Genomic DNA, 22142 nt, shown 5'->3' on the forward strand with positions numbered 1-22142 from the left:
TGGCATTTTGGGATGTATAAGTAGGGGCATTGCCAGCAGATCAAGGGACGTGATCGTTCCCCTCTATTCGACATTGGTGTGGCCTCATCTGGAGTACTGTGTCCAGTTTTGGGCCCCACACTGCAAGAAGGATGTGGAAAAATTGGAAAGAGTCCAGCGGAGGGCAACAAAAATTACTAGGGGACTGGAACACATGACTTATGAGGAGAGGCTGAGGGAACTGGGGATGTTTAGTCTGCGGAAGGGAAGAATGAGGGGGGATTTGATAGCTGCTTTCAACTACCTGAAAGGGGGTTCCAAAGAGGATGGCTCTAGACTGTTCTCCGTGGTAGCAGATGACAGAACAAGGAGTAATGGTTTCAAGTTGCAGTGGGGGAGATTTCGGTTGGATATTGGGAAAAACTTTTTCACTAGGAGGGTGGTGAAACACTGGAATGCATTACCTAGGGAGGTGGTGGAATCTCCTTCCTTAGAAGTTTGTAAGGTCAGGCTTGACAAAGCCCTGGCTGGGATGATTTAGTTGGGGATTGGTCCTGCTTTGAGCAGGGGGTTGGACTAGATGACCTCCTGAGATCCGTTCCAATCCTGATATTCTATGCTTCTATGACTTGAACTTTCATTTTCTTCCTGCTGTGACTGGTCTGGGAGATTACACTGTGAACACTAACCATCAGTGATGTAACTGAATGAGAAGACTCCAATAATCACAGGAACAAGTTATTTAAATTAAGATTTCAGAGGAGAAGGAAGCTCTGATTTATTGTTCTAATAATTTAATTGTTCATTGGCTAGTACTAAAAAATTGAAGTTAATCTTTCAGATTGTATAAAGATCATTTTAATCCCTTTATTATTGCATATAATTAGACTGAAGTAAAAAGAACTGGCAATACTAAAATTTCCAACAAAGGATGTACATCAATTTTTCAGACAATAGAAACTGTTTGGAAAGATACACAATTACTTGCAACGATTTTAAATACCTACAATTTTGTAGATATCTTCAGTTGGACCATCAAATTTCTGCTGCATTCGCTCCTCCAGAAAATATATACGAAGCTTTAGATTGAAGTTTTCTTTTTTCAGGTCAGTTATTTGCTGTTGAAGAAGAAAAATAAACCAACCATGTCACATTTCACAAGTAAAATTGATATTGTATTTGCTTTAGTTCCTCACAGTGCAAAAGGCAAATAAAATGTAATAAAGATAATGGTCTGTTAATTTGTGAAGATATGAGATCTTTTAAAAAAAAAAAAAGAAGCCCTACTTAAAAAGTTATCCAACAATGAAAATGGATACAATCATCTTGACACCATCCTAGTCAAAAGTAATAAATTAATATTCTGCAAGTACACTACAATTGTGGGACCGTCTCACATACACACGGCTCCCTAAACCATCCTCCCTTAGGCTACTTCTGACCTTCTAAACCTCTGAACAGCTTTCAAATCAGCTGCTTCACCCCTTACATCGATCCAAAGAGAAAGAAAGAGAGACCACCACCTTTTCCCTCTTCTCCATTATGTGGAATTCCTCCTGCCTATTGCCCCCCGCCCCCCCAAAAAACACACTGGCACAAGATCTAGCATAGGTAATACACTTATTAGTAATTTGGGACTGGGTAAGGGCCAGTATCTTGGCCCTTTCTAAGATAGAAACACACCACTTCTAATGATACAGCTCCCTGCAAGGCCATGAGACACTGGTCCTTAGGGGAAAAAACAGTTATAAAATAGGGGTTTGTTTTTGTTTTGTTTTTAAAACACAACACATTTTAGCATGACATTTTGCAGACCAGAAGGGAATGCCCCTGCCCCAAAGGGCTTATAAATCATGTATTAAAGCAGCCTGGCTTTATAGACAAAAGGATTTTTTTTTAAAAAAATAGGTTTAAAATTTTTTTGTAGTAGTTATTTTCCTATAAAAAGGAAACGAACAAAATACATGGAAGTATGGAATATAAAGGTTTTATTGGTAAAAGTTTGGGATGTCGCTACATCAATCTTGAGGCAAAGCCACGGTAAGCCTTGTCATCTCAATCAAATGCCAATAAAAGCTTTATCCTACAGAGTCACATACTTTATAGCACACCTGTTAGCGTATAAATACACGCAGGGTATTAAAACAAGTCTTCTTGTACATATGTCCTTTAACAATTGTGACTTTTAACTTTCCCAATAGGTATAAGGCATATTAGTTAATGATTTAATTAAAGAGAAAGTCTCCTTTTAAATTTTTTAAGAGATCAAGCATGAAACATGTATTCAAATAAAACAAGTGTCTCCTGCCAGCTGCTTTCTGGAGAAAGAAACCGAACATGTAACTGAGCTACGAATAAAATATTTATATAGGCTTCTCTAGAATGACAGTGTTGTGCAGCTTGTAAAAATTATTAACAATACACTTTTTTAAAAGATGATTGGCCTGTAAAAGTTAATTATTTTTGCGGAAAAAACTAACTCAGAGCCCCAAAATGCAATCTCTTCCTCTAGACTAAGTCGTTCTTGCTCAGTGAGTAGCCTCGTAGTTACTTCCAAAAGTAAGGACCACCCAAGTGAGCCTGGGTTTTCAGGATTGGGCCAAAAGTCTGCACACACATTGCTGCAATAGGAGGAACTTTATCAGACTTTGGAAGTCTTCACTCCACAGTACTAAAAAGCAAAATGAATGATGACGAAGAGTGATAGAGCCAAGCCTTGTCTACACACACACACTCCACTGATTTAACTAAGGTGTGTTGTTGCACCAATTTAGTTACACCAATGCAAATCTGTGGAAATACACAAACCAATTTAAGTGTTCACACACAAAGCTGCGCTGATTTAATTAAACTGGTGCAACATCACACCTTAGGCCTGGTCCAACATCACACCTTAGGCCTGGTCTACACTGGCGAGGGGGGTGGGGGAAGGAAATCGATCTAAATTACGCAATGCTGTTAGGATATAGATATTCAAGCCTGTCTGTAAAGACCTATACTTTAAGAATTTAGGTATATGTTTATAATTTAGCTAATTATAGAGGTATAAAAGAAAGAATCTGTGTACGGGCCTTCTCTCACTGTGACAGTCTGAGGCCCTGTTCTTAGGCTAAGGCCTTTGGCAAAGCAGCAGAGGCAGCCATAAGCTGGGAAGCGTCACATCCAAACATTCCAAACGAGTCATATTGAAATAAGGCAATCTGGGGCTGTTGGAAAGGTGATCCGATCTATCACCTCCAGAGAAAGGAAGAGCCTAGAAGATGTAAAAGGCAATTTAGTTTGATAGTTTTTTGTCTGGTAAGAACTCACTTATCAATAGACACAGCTGGGAAACCCTTATGTCTTTATAGATGTCTTTGTGAAATCCTCACTTCTGTATTGGTTTGTTATTATAGTTCCTCCTTTACTATTGTTTATTTGCATGGTCTCTGCCTGGTTCTGTGATTGTTTCAGTCTCCTGTAGAATTAATTTTGCTGGGTGTAAACTAATTAAGGTGGTGAGATATAATTGGTTAGCTAATCATGTTACAATACGTTAGGATTGGTTAGGTAAATTTCAGTAAAATGATTGGTTAAGCTATAGCTAAGAATATTACTATATAAATTAGGGGCAAACAGGAAGTAAGTTAGGATTTGAAAGTAAGGAAAAAGAAACTTGGATTAAGCTTGCTGGAAGGTCACCCCAAAAAACATCGAATTGTTTGCACCTTTGGACTTCGGGTATTGTTGCTCTCTGTTCATGCGAGAAGGACCAGGGAAGTGAGAGGGTGAAGGAATAAGCCCCCTAACAAATGTTACATGAATAATGTAGCTGAAGTCGACATACTTAGATCTACTTAGCATGCTGTCTTCACTGCAGTAAGTCGACAGCTGACGCTCTCCCGTCAACTCCTCCTGCACCTCTCACCCTGGTGGAGTACCGGAGTCGACGGGAGAGCACTTGGCAGTTGATTTATCACATCTAGACTAGACGCAATAAATCAACTCCCGCTGGATCATTCGCTGCCCGTCGATCCAGCGGATAATGTAGACAAGCCCTTAGTTAAACCAACGTGACTTTGTGTGAAGACCAAGCCCTAGAGCAATGGTCTCCAAGCTTTTTACCTCATCCCCCCATACCGCTGTCTACATCCCTCCGAGCCAGAACTGGGAAACGGACAGGGATAAAGGGACCAAGGCCGGGGCCACAGCTGGGGGTGGGAGCAGGGCCAGGAGCGGAGCCTCAACCAGGAGCCAAGCCCAGCAGCCAGCATCAGGAGTGGAGCTGGTGGGTGGTGCTCTCTCCCCAACCCTGTGGGGGCTGGACTGGGCCCCAGCCATGCCCCCCTGAACTTTTCTTCGTGCCCCCCTAGTGGGCGTGCCCCACAGTTTGGGGGCTTCCCGCCTTAGAGCATACGAAGATACTGAAACCCTGTTTTACACTAGTCCCAGAAGTCAAGAACTTCTCATAAAAGAGAAGGCTGTAGAATTGGGCCCTGAGGGACCAAATCTACTCACTTTACTCAAGCAAGTAGTCCCACTGAGTTCAGTTTGACTATATGTATGAATCATACAAACAATATTTATCGCTTAATTGTTTAAATTGCCAACAGATTATTCCAGGTTGCCATTATTTTAATTAGCTCAGCAAATAAAGACACTAAAGTTAAAAACATATGAACATAAGTTATGTTAGTGAAACTTTTTTCTAGTCCAACATTCATCACACCTGCAGCACAGAGCAGAGCTAGGACAATATTGAGTGTTTTAGAAAATCCCATCCTAAATGCAAACAACAATTAAAATGCAATAATAAACTAAACTTAAAAACACAAATGCCAAACAAACTCAGAGCAAAGTTAATTCAGTCATACCTACAGAGTTTTTAGATTACATAATGCAGTTAAAATGACAGCTCAATAAAGCTAAAATGTAAAATGTGAGCAAGTTAACACAGTTGTAGGAATTAACTCTGAGTCTCCAGTTTTAATTTATTTTTCTTTAAACTTTCTTATTTCTAAATATAAACAAAAAGAAATAAACCTGTTGGGGACACTGGGGCATGGCCACTAGGTAACTCAAGGGGATGGAAGACCACGAGTGTCGATGAAGCCCCCTTGCAGTAGGCCCAGGTGTCCTTGGCTCCCCCCCCCCCCCACCTGGAGGCACTCGCAGCAGCTCTGCATACTAGGCCCAAGTGTCCTTGGCCCCCCCACCTGGAGGCACTCACAGCAGTTATGCTGAGGATCTGCAACAATATGTTGCAGAGTCAGACTGCCTGAAACTAAACAAGGCCAAACAGGGCAAATATAAAAAAACAATGCTGAATAAAGCAGCTTTATGTATAGTTTAACAAATGATACAAAAAACAAGGGAACTAGCTGGTAACTGGATTGGCTGGCTATATGCATACTTAGGGCAGCTTGCTATTAAATAAGTATGCTAAAGAAAGAATGTATTTGAGATTCTATTCTCCCTGTACCTTTTTGAAGCTTCAAATAAACTTTTCTGCTTCTCCACCCTGTTGTGATTATTGGGTGAAGCACACCGGGTAGCGAACCAAACCCTGCTGTTGTTTTGCCTCTCGGCACTGGGTGCCAGCAACAAACCCAACAGATTTCTTGAGAGAAACTGACTCTGCGATTCAAGTACAATCTATATAGCAAGGTTCCATACGACAGCGTCAGCGAGGAAAATAGCACTTGTCCTTTTCAATTTAGCTGCAGTTCCACTTTTGCATAAAGCCACTTTTATACAAAGTGACATCTGTCACCACAGTCTGTGGTTTCACTGCACAGTAACAGTTCCTGCCAGCAGAGGCCATTTTACAACAACAAAACTGTAGTTAAACGGTTGAGAAGGGAAAAAAAAAAAAAAGAAGTCCTTAGACTTGTAACCAGACATTCCTCCTTTCTGCTTACCAGCACAAAGTAAATGAGGAAAGAGCACAGTTAAAAAGTTTTTCTCTTTTCATTCATTTACCTGCATTTCCAGTTGCACACAAAAGTAAACTTGGAGCAAAAATTCCTTCTATTGCAAAGAAACCAGACCATACGAGCACTTAAATTCCTATTTCTATGCATGTTCAAACTTCAGACTCTACACTCTAATTCCTTAGGGCTCAGAACATCCGGAGGGCCTGCACAACAAGGGAAACTTCTGTGCATGAACTTCCCCACTGCCCATGAAGGGGTCAACTGCCTCCTCTGTTCTGTTCTCCCTCTCACATACAGATCAGGGACATCATGCACAGGGAGAGCAGCATACTGGACCATTCCCCTCACATGTCCTGCAGAGAATCCACTGAAAGGTTAATGCAGCCTCAGGATGCATACACTACAGGCAGTAACTTTTCTTCACAGCCGCTCTACGTGGGAAGCTGCAACAGCAAGCATTATCTGTAGCTTTGCCCGCAACTAGGATTTAAAGGTGTGATGAGATCACACTTCCAAATCGTAGTCTAGACAAGGTCTGCACCTGCCAGGGAACTGGGAGTGGAGAAAAGACCCTAGGAAGGGGATATCTGGAGCAGGCATGGAGGCCCATGCAGAGATTGCCCTAGCCTCTAACACAGGGGATGGCAACCTGCAGCACGCATGGTCAGCAACCTGCGGCTCAGCAAGCTGTCGGTCCGGGGTCCTGGCCGCCAGCCCCTGCCGGTCCAGGGGCCTGGCCACCGGCCCCGCTCAGCCCGCTGCCGGCCCGGGGTTCCATCCATCCATCCAGGCTGGCAGCGGGATGAGCGTAGCTGGCAGCCGGGACCCCAGACTGGCAGCGCGGGCAGAAGATGGAACCCCAGACCAGCAGCGGGCTGAGCCGGTCTGGGGTTCTGTCTGCCATCCACGCTGCCGGTCTGGGGTTCCGGCCGCGGTCCCGGCACCGCTCAGCCCGTTGCCAGTCTGGGGTTCCATCGGGGGGCTCCTGTAAAATTTATTACTGGCAAGAGAAACCTTAAATTAATGAAGACTTGGCATGCCACTTCTCAAAGGTTGCTGACCCCTGCTCTAGCAGAACCCAACATCCATGAGGACTACCTTGAGAATTTGAGGGTTCCGAACCATGGGAAGGAAAGAAGGATGGAAATCCTGTGCTCGTTCTGCAAGGAGGAAAACACAACCCATCCCTCTTTTCCTCACATGGAACAATCTGGGAGAGAGACTCCACAATGGGAATCTCATGGAGTTTCCCCAACTCTCCGACAGCACTTTTCCTTGGAAATGGACAATCTGAATCTTTAAAGTTACCAAGCCACCCCAAAGTGACTATTCCTCACTGGGTAGTCACATGCTATGTTTAAAATGTTGAGCTGATCTGAATGCAAAAAACCGTAACAGTTATTTTAAGCAGGTTATTCCTACCCCATCTAATATTTGATGGCTCAAAAAAAGAGAGTCAGACAGACAAGGAGTTTGTAACAAAGCTTTCCAGAACAATTCATGTTTGGACTGACATCAAACCTGTGAACTGCCCAGAAGAATTTGAGAAGGTATAAGAAGCTGAAAGAAGGGTTTAGAATGGAGATAAACACTCAGCCACAACAATGCTACAAAATGCACACAAACAATGCTAAATTTTTAATCAGTTACACATTTTAAAATCATATGCCCTAAAAAGTAATTAAGTCTTATCTTTTGAATACCAGAAAGATCCTTCAACATGTGTGATGGTTTAGTTATGTTACAACCATTCAGAGATCAGAAATTGCCAACTTTATTAAAAACTGCTAAATAAACTTATTCAGTTGAAACCTCTCGCATCTGGGAAAGTGGCAACCCCTCACCACCACATTTTCATAAAAATGTTCATGATATTCCAATGAGCTCCAGTGACAAGTTTTCCAAACCGAATCTGACAACAGTACGATTCTGTCCCACATAGTCGATCGGTTAAAATGACATTGCCTATTGAGTCAAAAATGCATTTCCTTATTTGTGTTACACAGACATTTGCCTAGTAAATCTGATGGCGGAAGGTATTGATATAGCACTCAACCATTGAAAAAATTATGCTGTCCCTAAATCAATGCACATTCAGTAATTCTTTGAAATATGAGGCTGCCATTGATTCCTTTTAAGTAAAATGATGAAGTCAGACAAATGCCATATATTGCATTGTAAAGATATGCACTAATACTATTCTTTAGGAGGAGTTTTGAACACGGAGCTGTGCCCACTGTTATTCAGCAACTAAGATGGGAAACTTGCTAGCCCGAACAACAGAATTGTGCTTCAATCTTGAAAGTTACAGTTCAAAAATGGGCACTAAACACAGATGACCAGATTCTCAAATGGTGTTAATCATGGACTTCAACAGAGCTATGCTAATTGACACCAACTGAGGTCTTAGCCCAGAGTCAGCACGTATTTATTTATGGGTCCCCATGAAGTTATTGTACATCTCTGTCCTGTCAGTAGTCCATTCCGCAGCACATTGCATAGGATTTAGTAACCAACTTGGTCACTAAATTTTACATTACAAATTTACTTACATTTTCATAATCCTTCATGGTCCGAGCTCTGGTTGGTGAAACTGCATCTTCCGCCACATCCAGTAACACTAGACATTTGAGAAGACAATTAAAATAGATCCAAATACCAAAGGATGCAAAGGTACGATTTTATTTGGAAGCTGTAAAAGCTTATTTTAATAATCAGAATGTATTAGAAGCATTAAATACATTTGTCATTTCATGTCCCCTTTTTACATTATGGACTAAACAAGTTATTGTGACAAAAACAAGAAAATCCAGACAAAATATACCATAAGCATCACTGTATAAGGTGTTGAGCACCTGCATCATCCATTTAAATCAATGGAAGGTGAGGGTGCTCATGACTGCACAGTATTGTCCCACACAAGACCAAGATTTCCATACATGGAAGATGCAGCAAAGAAATAGTAACTACTTCTCTCTGTATATGGATTATAAATAATCAAAATGTTTCTCTCCCATGTACTCATTCTGCAAGAGCCAAAATTTATCAAAGCATGTAAATGCGGCACTAAGGCTGCTGTTAACATACACAAACTTTAAAAAGAGGGGGGAAAGAGGCTCTATACAAGAGATTTCAAGAAGCCAAATAATACACAAAATAAAACATATTTTATATTGTCTCTCTGTCATTGAGGTACCAAGGTCAGAGTTGTCACAATTTAGAGAAAATATTGAAATAAATACTTCCAAAGTTATCAAGTAATTCTATATGCACTAAATAGCCTTTCAATAGTCCCAGGAATGCCAATCAGAAGTCTTCAAATGTGGAAGATTTGATTAACCTGATGAGATACATAGTTCGTACAGCACCTACTGTAACAGGATCACAGCCATATTGCAATGTAGGTATATTTCTTATAATTGCTTGCTTCGTATTCAATATTCTTCCAGAGAAGGTATATGTAAATTGCTTTCATTATTGCATGGCAGAAGTTCGTTGAAATTAAGTTACAATAGTTTTGGCTAAATACACAAAAGAATAGTGGGCAGAATAACATTCAAAATACAAGGCCAGAAAACTGGCTACCAGAACACAAAAAATTGCTATAATTGTGCTTTATTAGTTTTCATAGAATCATAGAACTGGAAGGGACCTCGAGAGGTCGTCTAGTCCAGTCCCCTGCACTTGTGGCAGGACTAATTATCTAGACCATTCCTGACAGGTGTTTGTCTAACCTGCTCTTAAAAGTTTCCAATGATGGAGATTCCACAGCTTGCCTAGGCAATTTATTCCAGTGCTTAACCACCTTGACAGTTAGGAAGTTTTTCCTAATGTCCAACCTAAACCTCCCTTGCTGCAATTTAAGCCCATTGCTTCTCGTCCTATCCTCAGAAGTTAAGAAAAACAATTTTTCTTCCTCCTCCTTGTAACAACCTTATATACTGGAAAACTTATGTCCCCTCTCAGTCTTCTCTTTCCAGATTAAACAAACCCAATTTTTTCAATCTTCCCTCATAGGTCATGTTTTCTAGACCTTTAATCATTTTTGCTGCTCTTCTCTGGACTCTCTCCAATTTGTCCACATCCTTCCTGAAATGTGGCACCAAGAACTGGCCAAAATATTCCAGTTGAGGCCTAATCAGAGTGGAAGAATTACTTCTCATTTGTCCTTATTGAATTGCATCCTATTTACTTCAGACCATTTCTCCAGTTTGTCCAGATCATTTTGAATTTTAATCCTATCCTCCAAAGCACTTGCAACCCCTCTCAGCTTGGCATGCTCCGCAAACTTTCTAAGTGTACTCCGTATGCCATTACCTAAATCACTGATGAAGATATTGAACAGAACCGGACCCAGAACTGATCCCTGAGGGACCCCACTAGTTATGTCCTTCCAGCATGACTGTGAACCAGTGATAACTACTCTCTGGAATGGTTTTCCAACCAGTTTTGCACCCACCTTATAGTAGCTCCATCTATGTTGTATTTTCCTAGTTTATTTATGATAAGGTCATGTGAGACAGTATCAAAAGTGTTACTAAAGTTAAGATATACCATGTCTACTGCTTCCCCCCTATCCATAAGGCTTGTTACCTTGTCAAAGAAAGCTATCAGGTTGGTTTGACATGATGTGTTTTTGACAAATCCATGCGGACTGTTACTTATCACCTTATTATCTTCTAGATGTTTGCAAATTGATTGCTTAATTATTTGCTCCATTATCTTTCCAAGTTCAGAAGTTAAGATGACTGGTCTGTAATTCCCTGGGTTGTCCTAATTTCCCTTTTTATAGATGGGCATTATATTTGCCCTTTTCCAGTCTCTGGAATCTCTCCCGTCTTCCATGACTTCTCAAAGATAATTATCTTAACTAATTAGCCTCTCACAGTTTGGATGGCAATTTCCAACTTTTCTGTATATATATCTTCTTACTATATATTCCATTCTATGCATCCGGTGAAGTGGGCTGTAGCCTACGAAAGCTTATACTCTAATAAATTTGTTAGTCTCTAAGGTGCCACAAGTACTCCTATAATTATCTATGTTACTTCAAAATAAATATTTCATGCTGTATTTTCTCCCAAACCTGAAGTAAGATGAACACACAGCCACCACACCATAAAGCAAAACATGCTGAATTACTATCCCTGCTCAATACAATTGAGTAATACCTGATGGTAATGTTTTTTAAAAAACAAATATGTATAAAGAATCTGCAGTTGGTAACTGGACTACAGCTGGAAAGTCTGGTGAGAGACTTTCATATGATATCCCTAAAACAAAGCACTAAGTGAACCACCATCATCTTCTCTGATGATTAGTACAAGAAGTTCAGGACCAGGTTCTGAAGGCTGCTAAGTGTCTTGCAGGATCAGGACCTTAACAACAACAGAAACTTAATCTGTTGGTATCTTGGACTTATACCAGTTTCTGCAGTAATAGCTTGAATTTAATAAGGTTTGTTGGTTTTTTTAAAGGGATATTCAAAAATCATATGTTGCAAATATAAAGATTTATTTGCCTCTGTTACTAACATCTATTAAAAGTGAATAGGACTTTCATGTTTACTTTTCACTATTTAAGCTCTTTGTTAACTTTTGACATTTCTACCACCTGGGTAATTAATTCAGTTTCACTTTGTGATCAGTTTCACTTTCAGCTTCTCAGTGCTGCAATATCTGGATTGCAAATGCTGTGGGAATGATTAATAGTTTGGAAAAATGAGCACTTATCACAGGAACATTACAGAAATGTTTCTATAGGTCTTCAGTGCCGTAAGAACAAGTTAAGATCTTTAAAACCTAATTTTGCAGTCTCCAAAAATTAACATTTGAAGTGTTCCGGACCCCTTTCTTTTCACCATCACATGGCAGCTGCCCTTACCTCCACTAACTCCCAGGCCAATGCGAGGTTCATCTCTGGAGACATCTGGCAGTCTGGAAATACTGACGCTAAGAGTGAGACAGGAGGCAAATGCGGTGATGGAAAGTTTAGAAAGCGCACAAAAAGTCCCTCCTCTGTCAATATTTCCAGCATCTCCCCCCCCCGCCCCCCAACAGTACATGACAGATACCGAGAGGGAGGGGAGGGATCCAGGTAGCAGCCTAGCACCCCTTCCCCAATCTCAGACCCGACAAGATAGGAAGAGCCACGCAGCCCCCCCCCCCCCACCGTGTCGAATCCATGGGATGGAGGGATATAAACAGCACCCCTGCCCCAGTGTGAGACCCAAGCAACAGCAACCTCCACCAACCTCACACTCGGGGGACGAGGGGCTTCAACAGCGAGCAGCCCTGCCCCCCATATTAGATCCAGCCCAGAGAAGGGGGGAATCCCGAGCGCCCCTGCCCCCCATGCCAGACCCGGGGGGGGGGGTTAATCCCGAGCGCGCCTGTCTCCCCCGGGAGATGGGGGCGTTGATCCCGGGCGGCCCTGCCCCCACCAGACGCGGGGTGGCCCCCAAACCAAACGGCCCCAGGCTGCCTGTCTCGCTCCGCTCCTACCTGCCGCTAAACTCCACGGGCAGGGTGAGGTCCTCCCCCGGCAGCGAGTCCATGGCGGCCCCGAGCCCTGCAGGGACACGGCGGCGACTCAGGTTGTTATTGTCCGAGTTTGGCGGCTTCGCTGGAATTCAAACGGCCGCAGCCGCTTCCGCCATCTTGTATGGCCGACGGTGAAGCCGCTGAGGCCGCTCTGAAAGGGCACGGGAGGCGGGCACGATAGGAATCTATTGGGGCGCCGCCATCTTTGCTGAGGGCACAGGCTGGGGATTGTGTGGGCAAGCGCCATCTTGCCTGAGGGCAGCCGCGTTCAGGACTAAGAACAAAGGAGGTAGTGATGGTGGGCAGTCGCCATCTTGAGTAAGGGCAAAAAAAAAGGGGGGTGGTATCTGAGCAGCCGCCACATTTAACAGAAGAGCGAAGGAGGGTGTGACCCGGCGCCATCTTTAGTCAGGGCACGAAGGTACGCATGGGAGTCGCCATCTTTAGCCAGGGCACAGTTGGAGCAGGAGGTATAGGGTGGAAATGATTAAGATCCCACAGTGCGTCAGGCGCTGTCTAGCCCTCCAGACTCACTAAGATACTACGAAAAAAGAAAAGGAGGACTTGTGGCACCTTAGAGACTAACCAATTTATTTGAGCATGAGCTTTCCTGAGCTACAGCTCACTTCATCGGATGCATACTGTGGAAACTGCGGAAGACATTATATACACAGAGACCATGAAACAATACCTCCTCCCACCCCACTGTCCTGCTGGTAATAGCTTATCTAAAGTGATCATCAAGTTGGGCCATTTCCAGCACAAATCCAGATTTTCTCACCCTCCGCCCCCCCACACACACACAAACTCACTCTCCTGCTGGCAATAGCCCATCCAAAGTGACCACTCTCCTCACAATGTGTATGAAAATCAAGGTGGGCCCTTTCCAGCACAAATCCAGGTTTTCTCACCCCTCCACCCCCCCACACACAAACTCACTCTCCTGCTGGTAATAGCCCATCCAAAGTGACCACTCTCCCTACAATGTGCATGATAATCAAGGTGGGCCATTTCCAGCACAAATCCAGGTTTTCTCCCCCCCCCCCCCCCCCCCCCACACACACAACAGCAGGAGAGTGAGTTTGTGTGTGTGTGTGTGTGTTTTTTTGAAAAAAGGGGGTGGGGGGGTGAGAAAATCTGGATTTGTGCTGGAAATGGCCCAACTTGATGATCACTTTAGATAAGCTATTACCAGCAGGACAGTGGGGTGGGAGGAGGTATTGTTTCATGGTCTCTGTGTATATAAAGTCCTCCGCAGTTTCCACAGTATGCATCCGATGAAGTGAGCTGTAGCTCACGAAAGCTCATGCTCAAATAAATTGGTTAGTCTCTAAGGTGCCACAAGTACTCCTTTTCTTTTTGTGGATACAGACTAACACGGCTGTTACTCTGAAACCTAAGATACTACGGCCACTTCTGGGGTGGACAGCAGCCACCAAGGGGCGAACAGGGCTTTGCACCACAGTGGGGCAAGCGAGACTGCCTCCTCCCTTACCGAGCAGGCCCTGGGGTTGCTAATGGCCCACATGCAGCACAGGACCTGGGGTCTGCTTTTCAGAGCTGTTCAGCCCCCTTAATTCTTGACCAAAGGGGAAGGGGAGCCACTCTGAAAGCGAGGCCCTCAATGTCTCATCCAGCTCCCCAGATGGGGTTGCCAACTTGCTGATCCCAGAAAACTGAACACCCTTGCCCCGCCCCCTGCCCTGCCCCTTCTCCAAGGGCCCCCCCCCAGCACTCGCTCTGCCCCACCCTTGCTCGCTCACTCACTCATTATCACCAGGCTGGGGCAGGGGGTTCGGGTTCCTGTTGGGGGTGTGGGCTCTGAGGATGAGGGGCTTGGGGTGCAGGAAGGGGCTCAGGGCTGGGGCAGAGGATTGGAGCGCGGGGGGGTCTGAGGGCTCTGGCTAGGGGTGCAGGCTCTGGGGTGGGGCCAGGGATGAGGGGTTTGGGGTGCGGGAGGGGGCTCAGGGCTGGGGCAGAGGGTTGGAGTGTAGGAGGGAGTTGGGGTGCGGGCTCCCAGCAGTGCTTACCTTGGGCAGCTCCTTGGAAGCGGCAACATGTCTGTCTGGCTCCTAGGTAGAGGTGCTGCCAGGAGGCTCCGTGCACTGCCTCGTTCACAGGTGCACAGGTGCCGACTTTCTAAAGAGTCGGGGGGTGCTCGACCCCAGAGCCCGCCCCCATTCCACCCCTTCCCCTAAGGTCCCACCCCACCCAGCCTCTTCCCGCCCCCACTCCACCCCTTCATCCAAGGCCCCGCCCCTGCTCCACCACTGCCCCCGTGCTCGCCATTTCCTCGCTCCTCCCCCTTCCCTCCCAGCCTCCTGCCTCCACGCTGTGAAATGGCTGTTCACGGCAGGCAGGAGGCACAGGGAGGCGCTGATCTGTGGGGCCCACCGGTGGGCGGGAGGCGCTGGCGGGGTAGGAGGGGAGCTGATGGGGGGCTGCCAGTGGGTACTCAGCACCCACCATTTTTCCCTATGTACAGGCACCACCACCGCAACTTCCATTGGGTGCGGTTCCCAGCCAATGGGAGCTGCGGAGCCAGTGCTTGGGACGGGGGCAGCACACAGAGCCTCCCTGGCCGCCTCTCTGCCTAGGGGCCACTGGGACATGCTGGCTGCTTCCGGGAGCTGGGCGGAGACAGGGCAGGGAGGGAGCCTGACAGCCCCGCTGCACCGCCGACTGGACTTTTAACTCACCGGTCAGTGGTGCTGACCGCAGCCACCGGGGTCCCTTTTTTGACCAGTCGTTCTGGTCGAAAACCGGATGCCTGGCAGCCCTACCTCCAGATGCACTGCATTCAATGGGACCCATCTTATTTTTGCAGGATAACAAAGGTGGCAAACCCTTGGATCTTAAGAACAATGAAAAATCAATCAGGTTCTTAAAAGAATAATTTTAATTAAAGAAAAGGTAAAAGAATCACCTCTGTAAAATCAGGATGGTAAATACCTTATAGGGTAATCAGATTCAAAACACAAAGAATCCCTCTAGGCAAAACCTTAAGTTACAAAAAGACACAAAAACAGGAATATACATTCCATTCAGTACAGCTTATTTGACCAGCAATTAAACAAAAGGAAATCTAACACATTTCTAGTTAGATTGCTTACTAACAGAAGTTCTAAGACTGCATTCCTGATCTGTTCCCGGCAAAAGCATCACACAGACAGACAGACCCTTTGTTCCCCCCCTCCAGATTTGAAAGTATCTTGTCTCCTCTTTGGTCACTTTGGTCAGGTGCCAACGAGGTTATCTTATCTTCTTAAGCCTTTACAAGTGAAAGGGTTTTGCCTCTGGCCAGGAAGGATTTTATAGCACAGAATACAGAAAGGTGGTTACCCTTCCCTTTATTTTTATGACATCCTCACAACACCTATGTGGTAGGGAGGTGCTATTATCCTAGAGATGTTTAATGTTACATAGGAAGCCAAAGGCAGAGCTGGAAATTGAATGTAGCTCTCCCAAGTCCCAGACTAGCATTTTTACCCCGGACCATCCTTTGTCTTCTTTGTCCTATCTTTATCTAAGCAGCATATACACTAGTTGCTTTTTATATTTTGTTACCGAAGCTGGAGCTTTTCAACAATTGCAGGGCTGTATTCCCTGTTATAGCATCTGGCCTTGCAGACATTTACATGTGTTTAACTTTCCTCGCATAAGTATGCCCCCTGAAGTCAGTAGAATTATTGACATGTGTAACTTTAAGTACGCATATAAGCATTCCCATAATGGGGGCCATAATAAACAGACCTGATCCTGAAAACATTTACCAATATGAAAAAATTTATGTATGCAAGTAGCTCCATTCACTTCAACAGGATTACCTGGATGAGTAAAAGTTATTCATGTGTGTAAGTGTTGGCAGGATCAGGTCCTAAGATTGCTATGTTATGCTATACTGTTACAGACATAAGAAAGCATTTCAATTGAAAGATGCTAGATTATTATTTTTTAAAAGATGGGGCTTTATTAGAGTCTTAAGAGATGCCAACAAATGAATGCAAGAAATATGAGACATTAAAAAAACTCATCAATGGTCACGGAAGTTACATTCTTAAAGAATGAAAAATAAATAACAAAGAAATGGTGACACGCAGGAAAGACCAAAAAAGTGCAGAGATTAACAGCTCAAATCAAAAGATGGCACTGATCAGTAAAATAAACACTGTACAGTTAATCACACAGTTTATAGTAATTTTAAAGGGGGAAAAAATACATAAGCATGTGCAAAGTTCCATTAGATAGCATTTGTATCTGATACAAATGAAATTCAGGGTAATGAACTAATGCTGTCATTTGTGTAGGTTAATTTTTTTTAATGGTGATGAAATTTTGAATTTTAAAGTTTAAAAAAGAAAGAAAATTGATAAAAGTTTTGCTATGTTCTCGTTTGTCACTGTACTATTGGAAATGCTCAAATTTTGAAACATCAACATTTTGAAATTTTGAAAAAGAATTCTGGGTTTTGTAACATTTTTCCAATTTCTCCCTCTGTTTTTTTTCAGTCAACCCTCGTGTTTGTGTGCCTCCAGGTCTTCTATTATCGTACAAATAGTACTGTATGTCTGTTGCTTTCATGTGTTACCCGCTTCCCGCAGCTCCCATTGGCCGGGAACGGCGAACCATGGCCACTGATTGCTGCGGGCGGCCGTGCAAATGTAAACAAACTGTCTTGCGGCCAGCCAGCGGATTATCCTGATGGGCTGCATGCGGCCTATGGGCCCCAAGTTGTCCACCACATGTCTAACACATGTACCCTGCTATGAGCAACTAGGTGTGTTTGGGATTATTGTGAATGCTAGTTGTGTTGTGGTCTGGGTGGTTGTATAAATTTGTGGGTGGGTGGGGTTGTGCTGGGAGATTTGTGTGGGTGGCAGATGAGGGCTATGTGGTGCAGGAAGGGCCTGTGTGTGTTTGGGGTTATTGTGTCTGGGTTGTGTGGATTTGTATGGGTGGAAATTGAGCCCAGGGGTGAGCAGCTGGTCCAAGTGATCTACCATCTGTGCAGTCTCCCTCATACAACCAATGAAACTGTTGCATGTAAATAAGCTGTAGAGTAAGGGTGGTGATTGGTTGAGTTATCTCTGATATCACAAGGGCCTTGGGCTCTTGGCAGGGCATAGATACATGCTGCACTGTAGGTGCATGCCATGTGGACATAATTCATAAAATCAAAATGTCTGAGAATTTAAAAATTAGACGGTAACAGACTGCAAAACCCAGTGATGATTCAATCTGGTGGTATTCTGAATTAAAAGAACCTTCAGCCATGGCTGTAGCGGCTTCCATCGCTTCTTACTGACTTAGACATTTTAGGCTTGAGAGTGACACACTGAGTGACATTCCTGGATTATGTAGATACGTTTGTATATTTTAAAAGATATTTAAAACTTTCCAGTGGGATTTAAGCATTCACCTGCCACATTTGTAACATACAAATTGTAATACTAGGCTAATGCATGAGAGTCAGACTGTGAAACTGTTAAACATGAATCTGACTATTCTACTTCCCTTGTCCGAATTTTTTGGGGGCGGGAGGAGGGAAGACCCCAGCATCAATAATGAAAAGGTAAATACTTTCAGTTTAATGCTCTGCGGTATTACCTGTAATACAAGGAAGAACACCTGAGTGAGAGATGCTTGCCTAATTCAAGTCTGCTGGATCAGACCCATGTTTATTTATTAGATTTTTTTCTTTATTTGGACTGTTGGTTTTCATTTACTCACCCTAACCAGCTGGGCTATAGCAATGGGATTCTTAGCTCCCCAAGACATAAGCTTGGAACTGGGGCAAGCAAGTGAGCATGGACTACAGTACTTTCACCATCATTATCATTCTGGATTGTCATTCTTCTCCATGTCCATACAACTACTTTCTTTTCCAAGACAAACTGAAAGTCACATACAAGCCTGTAAAAAAAAAAATCACCCAACTTGCTAACAGGTGTTGTGCTGTGGTTCCCAACCACAGGTACGTCTACCTCCACTGCTGCTGTACGCTTCCCCTCCCTACCTGTCCTAACCTTAGTGCACTGGTGTTGCCCACTTCTCATTTAATTGTACATGTGCAGACAAGAAACAGAGCTGGGGTTACAGTGCACAGAACTGATTGGGAAACATCAGGCAATGGCTGGCAGACCTGAGGACTTTCTCTCTGAACTGAGTGTAATAGAAAATCTTTGGTGCTATGCAGTTGGGGTCTGATCCTGTGAAGTACTGAGGGCTTTGAACTCCTGTTGACTTTGATGCGAGGTCAGTGTGCTCCTTACCTTGTAGCAGTGGGTCCTATGCTGTGATGCTTTCAATCGCTGCTGGTCTGAAGTCAGTTTCAAAAACAAGTCTGCCATATGGCAGCAGAACCTAATCAGGTCAGGCTGGTTCAAAATTTCTTACAGAACATTAGGATGGATATTAGAGAGATCTTCTTAAAATGTGTGACAGTCTGTTTACTTGGTACAAGAAATGAGCCAATTATTGATGTTAAATGAAGAACTATATATATTACAAAAAGAAAAGGATGACTTGTGGCACCTTACAGACTAACAAATTTATTTGAGCATGAGCTTTCGAGAGCTACAGCTCACTTCATCAGATGCATTCAGTGGAAAATGCAGTGGGGAAATTTATATACACAGAGAACATGAAACAATGGGTGTTACCATGCACACTGTAACGAGAGTGATCAGGTAAGGTGAGCTATTACCAGCAGGAGACTGGGGGGGACGGGGACCTTTTGTAGTGATAATCAAGGTGGTATTCTATCTGCTACCCTAGATTCATAAACCTGGAAATCCTGGACGCCCCATCATCTCAGGCATTGGCACCCTGACAGCAGGACTGTCTGGCTATGTAGACTCCCTCCTCAGGCCCTACGCTACCAGCACTCCCAGCTATCTTCGAGACACCACTGACTTCCTGAGGAAACTACAATCCATCAGTGATCTTCCTGAAAACACCATCCTAGCCACTATGGATTTAATAGCCCTCTACACCAACTTTCCACACACAAGCTGTCAGGAATAGTATCCCCGATAATGTCACGGCAAACCTGGTGGCTGAACTTTGTGACTTTGTCCTCACCCATAACTATTTCACATTTGGGGACAATGTATACCCTCAAATCAGCGGCACTGCTATGGGTATCCGCATGACCCCACAGTATGCCAACATTTTTATGGCTGACTTAGAACAACGCTTCCTCAGCTCTCATCCCCTAATGCCCCTACTCTACTTGTGCTATATTGATGACATCTTCATCATCTGGACCCATGGAAAAGAAGCCCTTGAGGAATTCCACCATGAGTTCAACAATTTCCATCCCACCATCAGCCTCAGCCTGAACCAGTCCACACAAGAGATCCACTTCCTGGACACTACGGTGCTAATAAGCAATGGTCACATAAAACACCATCCTATACCGGAAACCTACTGACCGCTATGCCTACCTACATGCCTCCAGCTTTCATCCAGACCACACCACACGATCCATTGTCTACAGCCAAGCTCTACGATACAACCGCATTTGCTCCAACCTCTCAGACAGAGGCAAACACCTATAAGATCTCTATCAAGCATTCTTACAACTACAGTACCCACCTGCTGAAGTGAAGAAACAGATTGACAGAGCCAGAAAAGTACCCAGAAGTTACCTACTACAGGAAAGGCCCAACAAAGAAAATAACAGAATGCCACTAGCCATCACTTTCAGCCCCCAACTAAAACCTCTCCAACGCATCAAGGATCTACAACCTATCCTGAAGGACGACCCATCACTCTCACAGATCTTGGGAGACAGGCCAGTCCTTGCCTACAGACAGACCCCCAACCTGAAGCAAATACTCACCAGCAACCACACACCACACAACAGAACCTCTAACCCAGGAACCTTGCAACAAAGCCGGTTGCCAACTGTGTCCACATATCTATTCAGGGGACACCATCATAGGGCCTAATCACATCAGCCACACTATCAGAGGCTCGTTCACCTGCACATCTACCAATGTGATATATGCCATCATGTGCCAGCAATGCCCTTCTGCCATGTCTATATATAATGCCTTCTGCCATGTCTTCTGTCTATATATACGATAGGTTTCAGAGTAACAGCCGTGTTAGTCTGTATTCGCAAAAAGAAAAGGAGGACTTGTGGCACCTTAGAGACTAACCAATTTATTTGAGCATGAGCTTTTGTGAGCTACAGCTCACTTCATCGGATGCATTCAGTGGAAAATACAGTGTGGAGATTTATATACATAGAGAACATGAAACAATGGGTGTTACCATACACACTGTAACTAGAGTGATCAGGTAAGGTGAGCTATTACCAGCAGGAGAGCGGGGGGTGGGGGGGAGGCTGGGGAGAATACTTTTGTAGTGATAATCAAGGTGGGCCATTTCCAGCAGTTGACAAGAACGTCTGAGGAACAGCGGGGGGGGGGGGGGAAATAAACATGAGGAAATAGAAAAGGAGTACTTGTGGCACCTTAGAGACTAACCAATTTATTAGAGCATAAGCTTTCGTGAGCTACAGCTCACGAAAGCTTATGCTCTAATAAATTGGTTAGTCTCTAAGGTGCCACAAGTACTCCTTTTCTTTTTGCGAATACAGACTAACACGACTGTTACTCTGAAACCTGTCATGAGGAAATAGTTTTACTTTATGTAATGACCCAACCACTCCCAGTCTTTATTCAAGCCTAAGTTAAATACATCCAGTTTGCAAATTAATTCCAATTCAGCAGTCTCTCATTGGAGTCTGTTTCTTCATTGATCAATAATTAGCTAATTATTGACTAATTAAGATAAGGCTAAACAATGTTAATCTGATTAGCAGAAGGCAAGTTGTTAACTGCTTATATATATATATGAATGAATGAATGGCATTAAATCAATGACAATCAACAACAAATCTCTAGGCAACGCAATTACCTTTTAAGTGACATAGGCCAGTGCAGCGTATGTCCTGCAAAAGAGACACCCGTATGTTTCTGCAGACACATGCTGTGTAGTCATCCTGATGAACCATCACTGTTCAAATGAAATCAGCTGGCCCGCCTTTGAGAAGGTAAATGTACATTTGGCTTGCAAAGGGATAACTCTTTCTGATCAAACAAAAAGATCAAAACAATCAAATGGACCATTAACTGGAGTTATGGGCAATTTCCATGGGGTTACTGCAAAGTTTATTTTACAAAATCCGCAGCAGCACCATAAAAGTTGTGAAGGAAGAATATGTATTGTTTTGAAGCAGTTAACGACTTACCTTCTGCTAATCAGATTAACATTGCTTACCTTATCTTAATTAGCTGTATGTTTTAGGAGATTATAGTAAATCCTCATACCAACAAGTTGTATGGGAGAAGCCTATCATCCATCCTACTCTGGCTGAGCTCTTTGCCTTTTCAGAAATGAAGTACAGAATGAAGGGGAGTAACGGAGACCTCGTCACTGCATATGTGATTATGTGCATCCGCAGGCCAAAGTCTCAGAAGGAAAAGTGCAACAGGTGTACACCTCACTAGAGCCCAAGGGTTGTAATATCAGTGGCAGAATAATTGCGTTCATGCTTAGTCTCTTTACCTGGGCTTTCCTCAGAGGAACAGGATTTGCTGCAATGTTCTCAAGTCACTCCATAATGAGCCTGATCCTCTCACTAATAGCCTGATCCTGTTCCCATTCAAGTCAAGAGCAAAATTCCCATTGA

General features: G+C 43.8%; 1 protein-coding gene across 10 annotated transcripts in view; it reads right to left on the reverse strand.

The window, feature by feature from the left end:
- Positions 1–12602, reverse strand: part of CDK5RAP2 (CDK5 regulatory subunit associated protein 2) — a 105334-nt gene extending 92732 nt beyond the window's left edge. For 9 of the 10 annotated variants that reach the window (XM_073314323.2, XM_073314325.2, XM_073314322.2 and 6 more), the window contains exons 1-4: positions 12398–12602; positions 11778–11845; positions 8447–8514; positions 987–1097 (exon numbers count right to left, since the gene is read on the reverse strand). In XM_073314323.2, the coding sequence (XP_073170424.1) occupies positions 987–1097; positions 8447–8514; positions 11778–11845; positions 12398–12450 (300 nt within the window). In that variant the 5' untranslated portion in view covers positions 12451–12602. Of the gene's footprint in view, positions 1–986; positions 1098–3288; positions 3437–8446; positions 8515–11777; positions 11846–12397 lie in introns of those variants that run through there. The other variant, XM_073314326.2, reaches the window with a different exon arrangement.
- Positions 12603–22142: the final 9540 nt, after the last annotated feature.

Source organism: Lepidochelys kempii, chromosome 16 (assembly GCF_965140285.1).
Source record: "Lepidochelys kempii isolate rLepKem1 chromosome 16, rLepKem1.hap1, whole genome shotgun sequence".
Classification (NCBI taxonomy): domain Eukaryota; kingdom Metazoa; phylum Chordata; order Testudines; family Cheloniidae; genus Lepidochelys; species Lepidochelys kempii.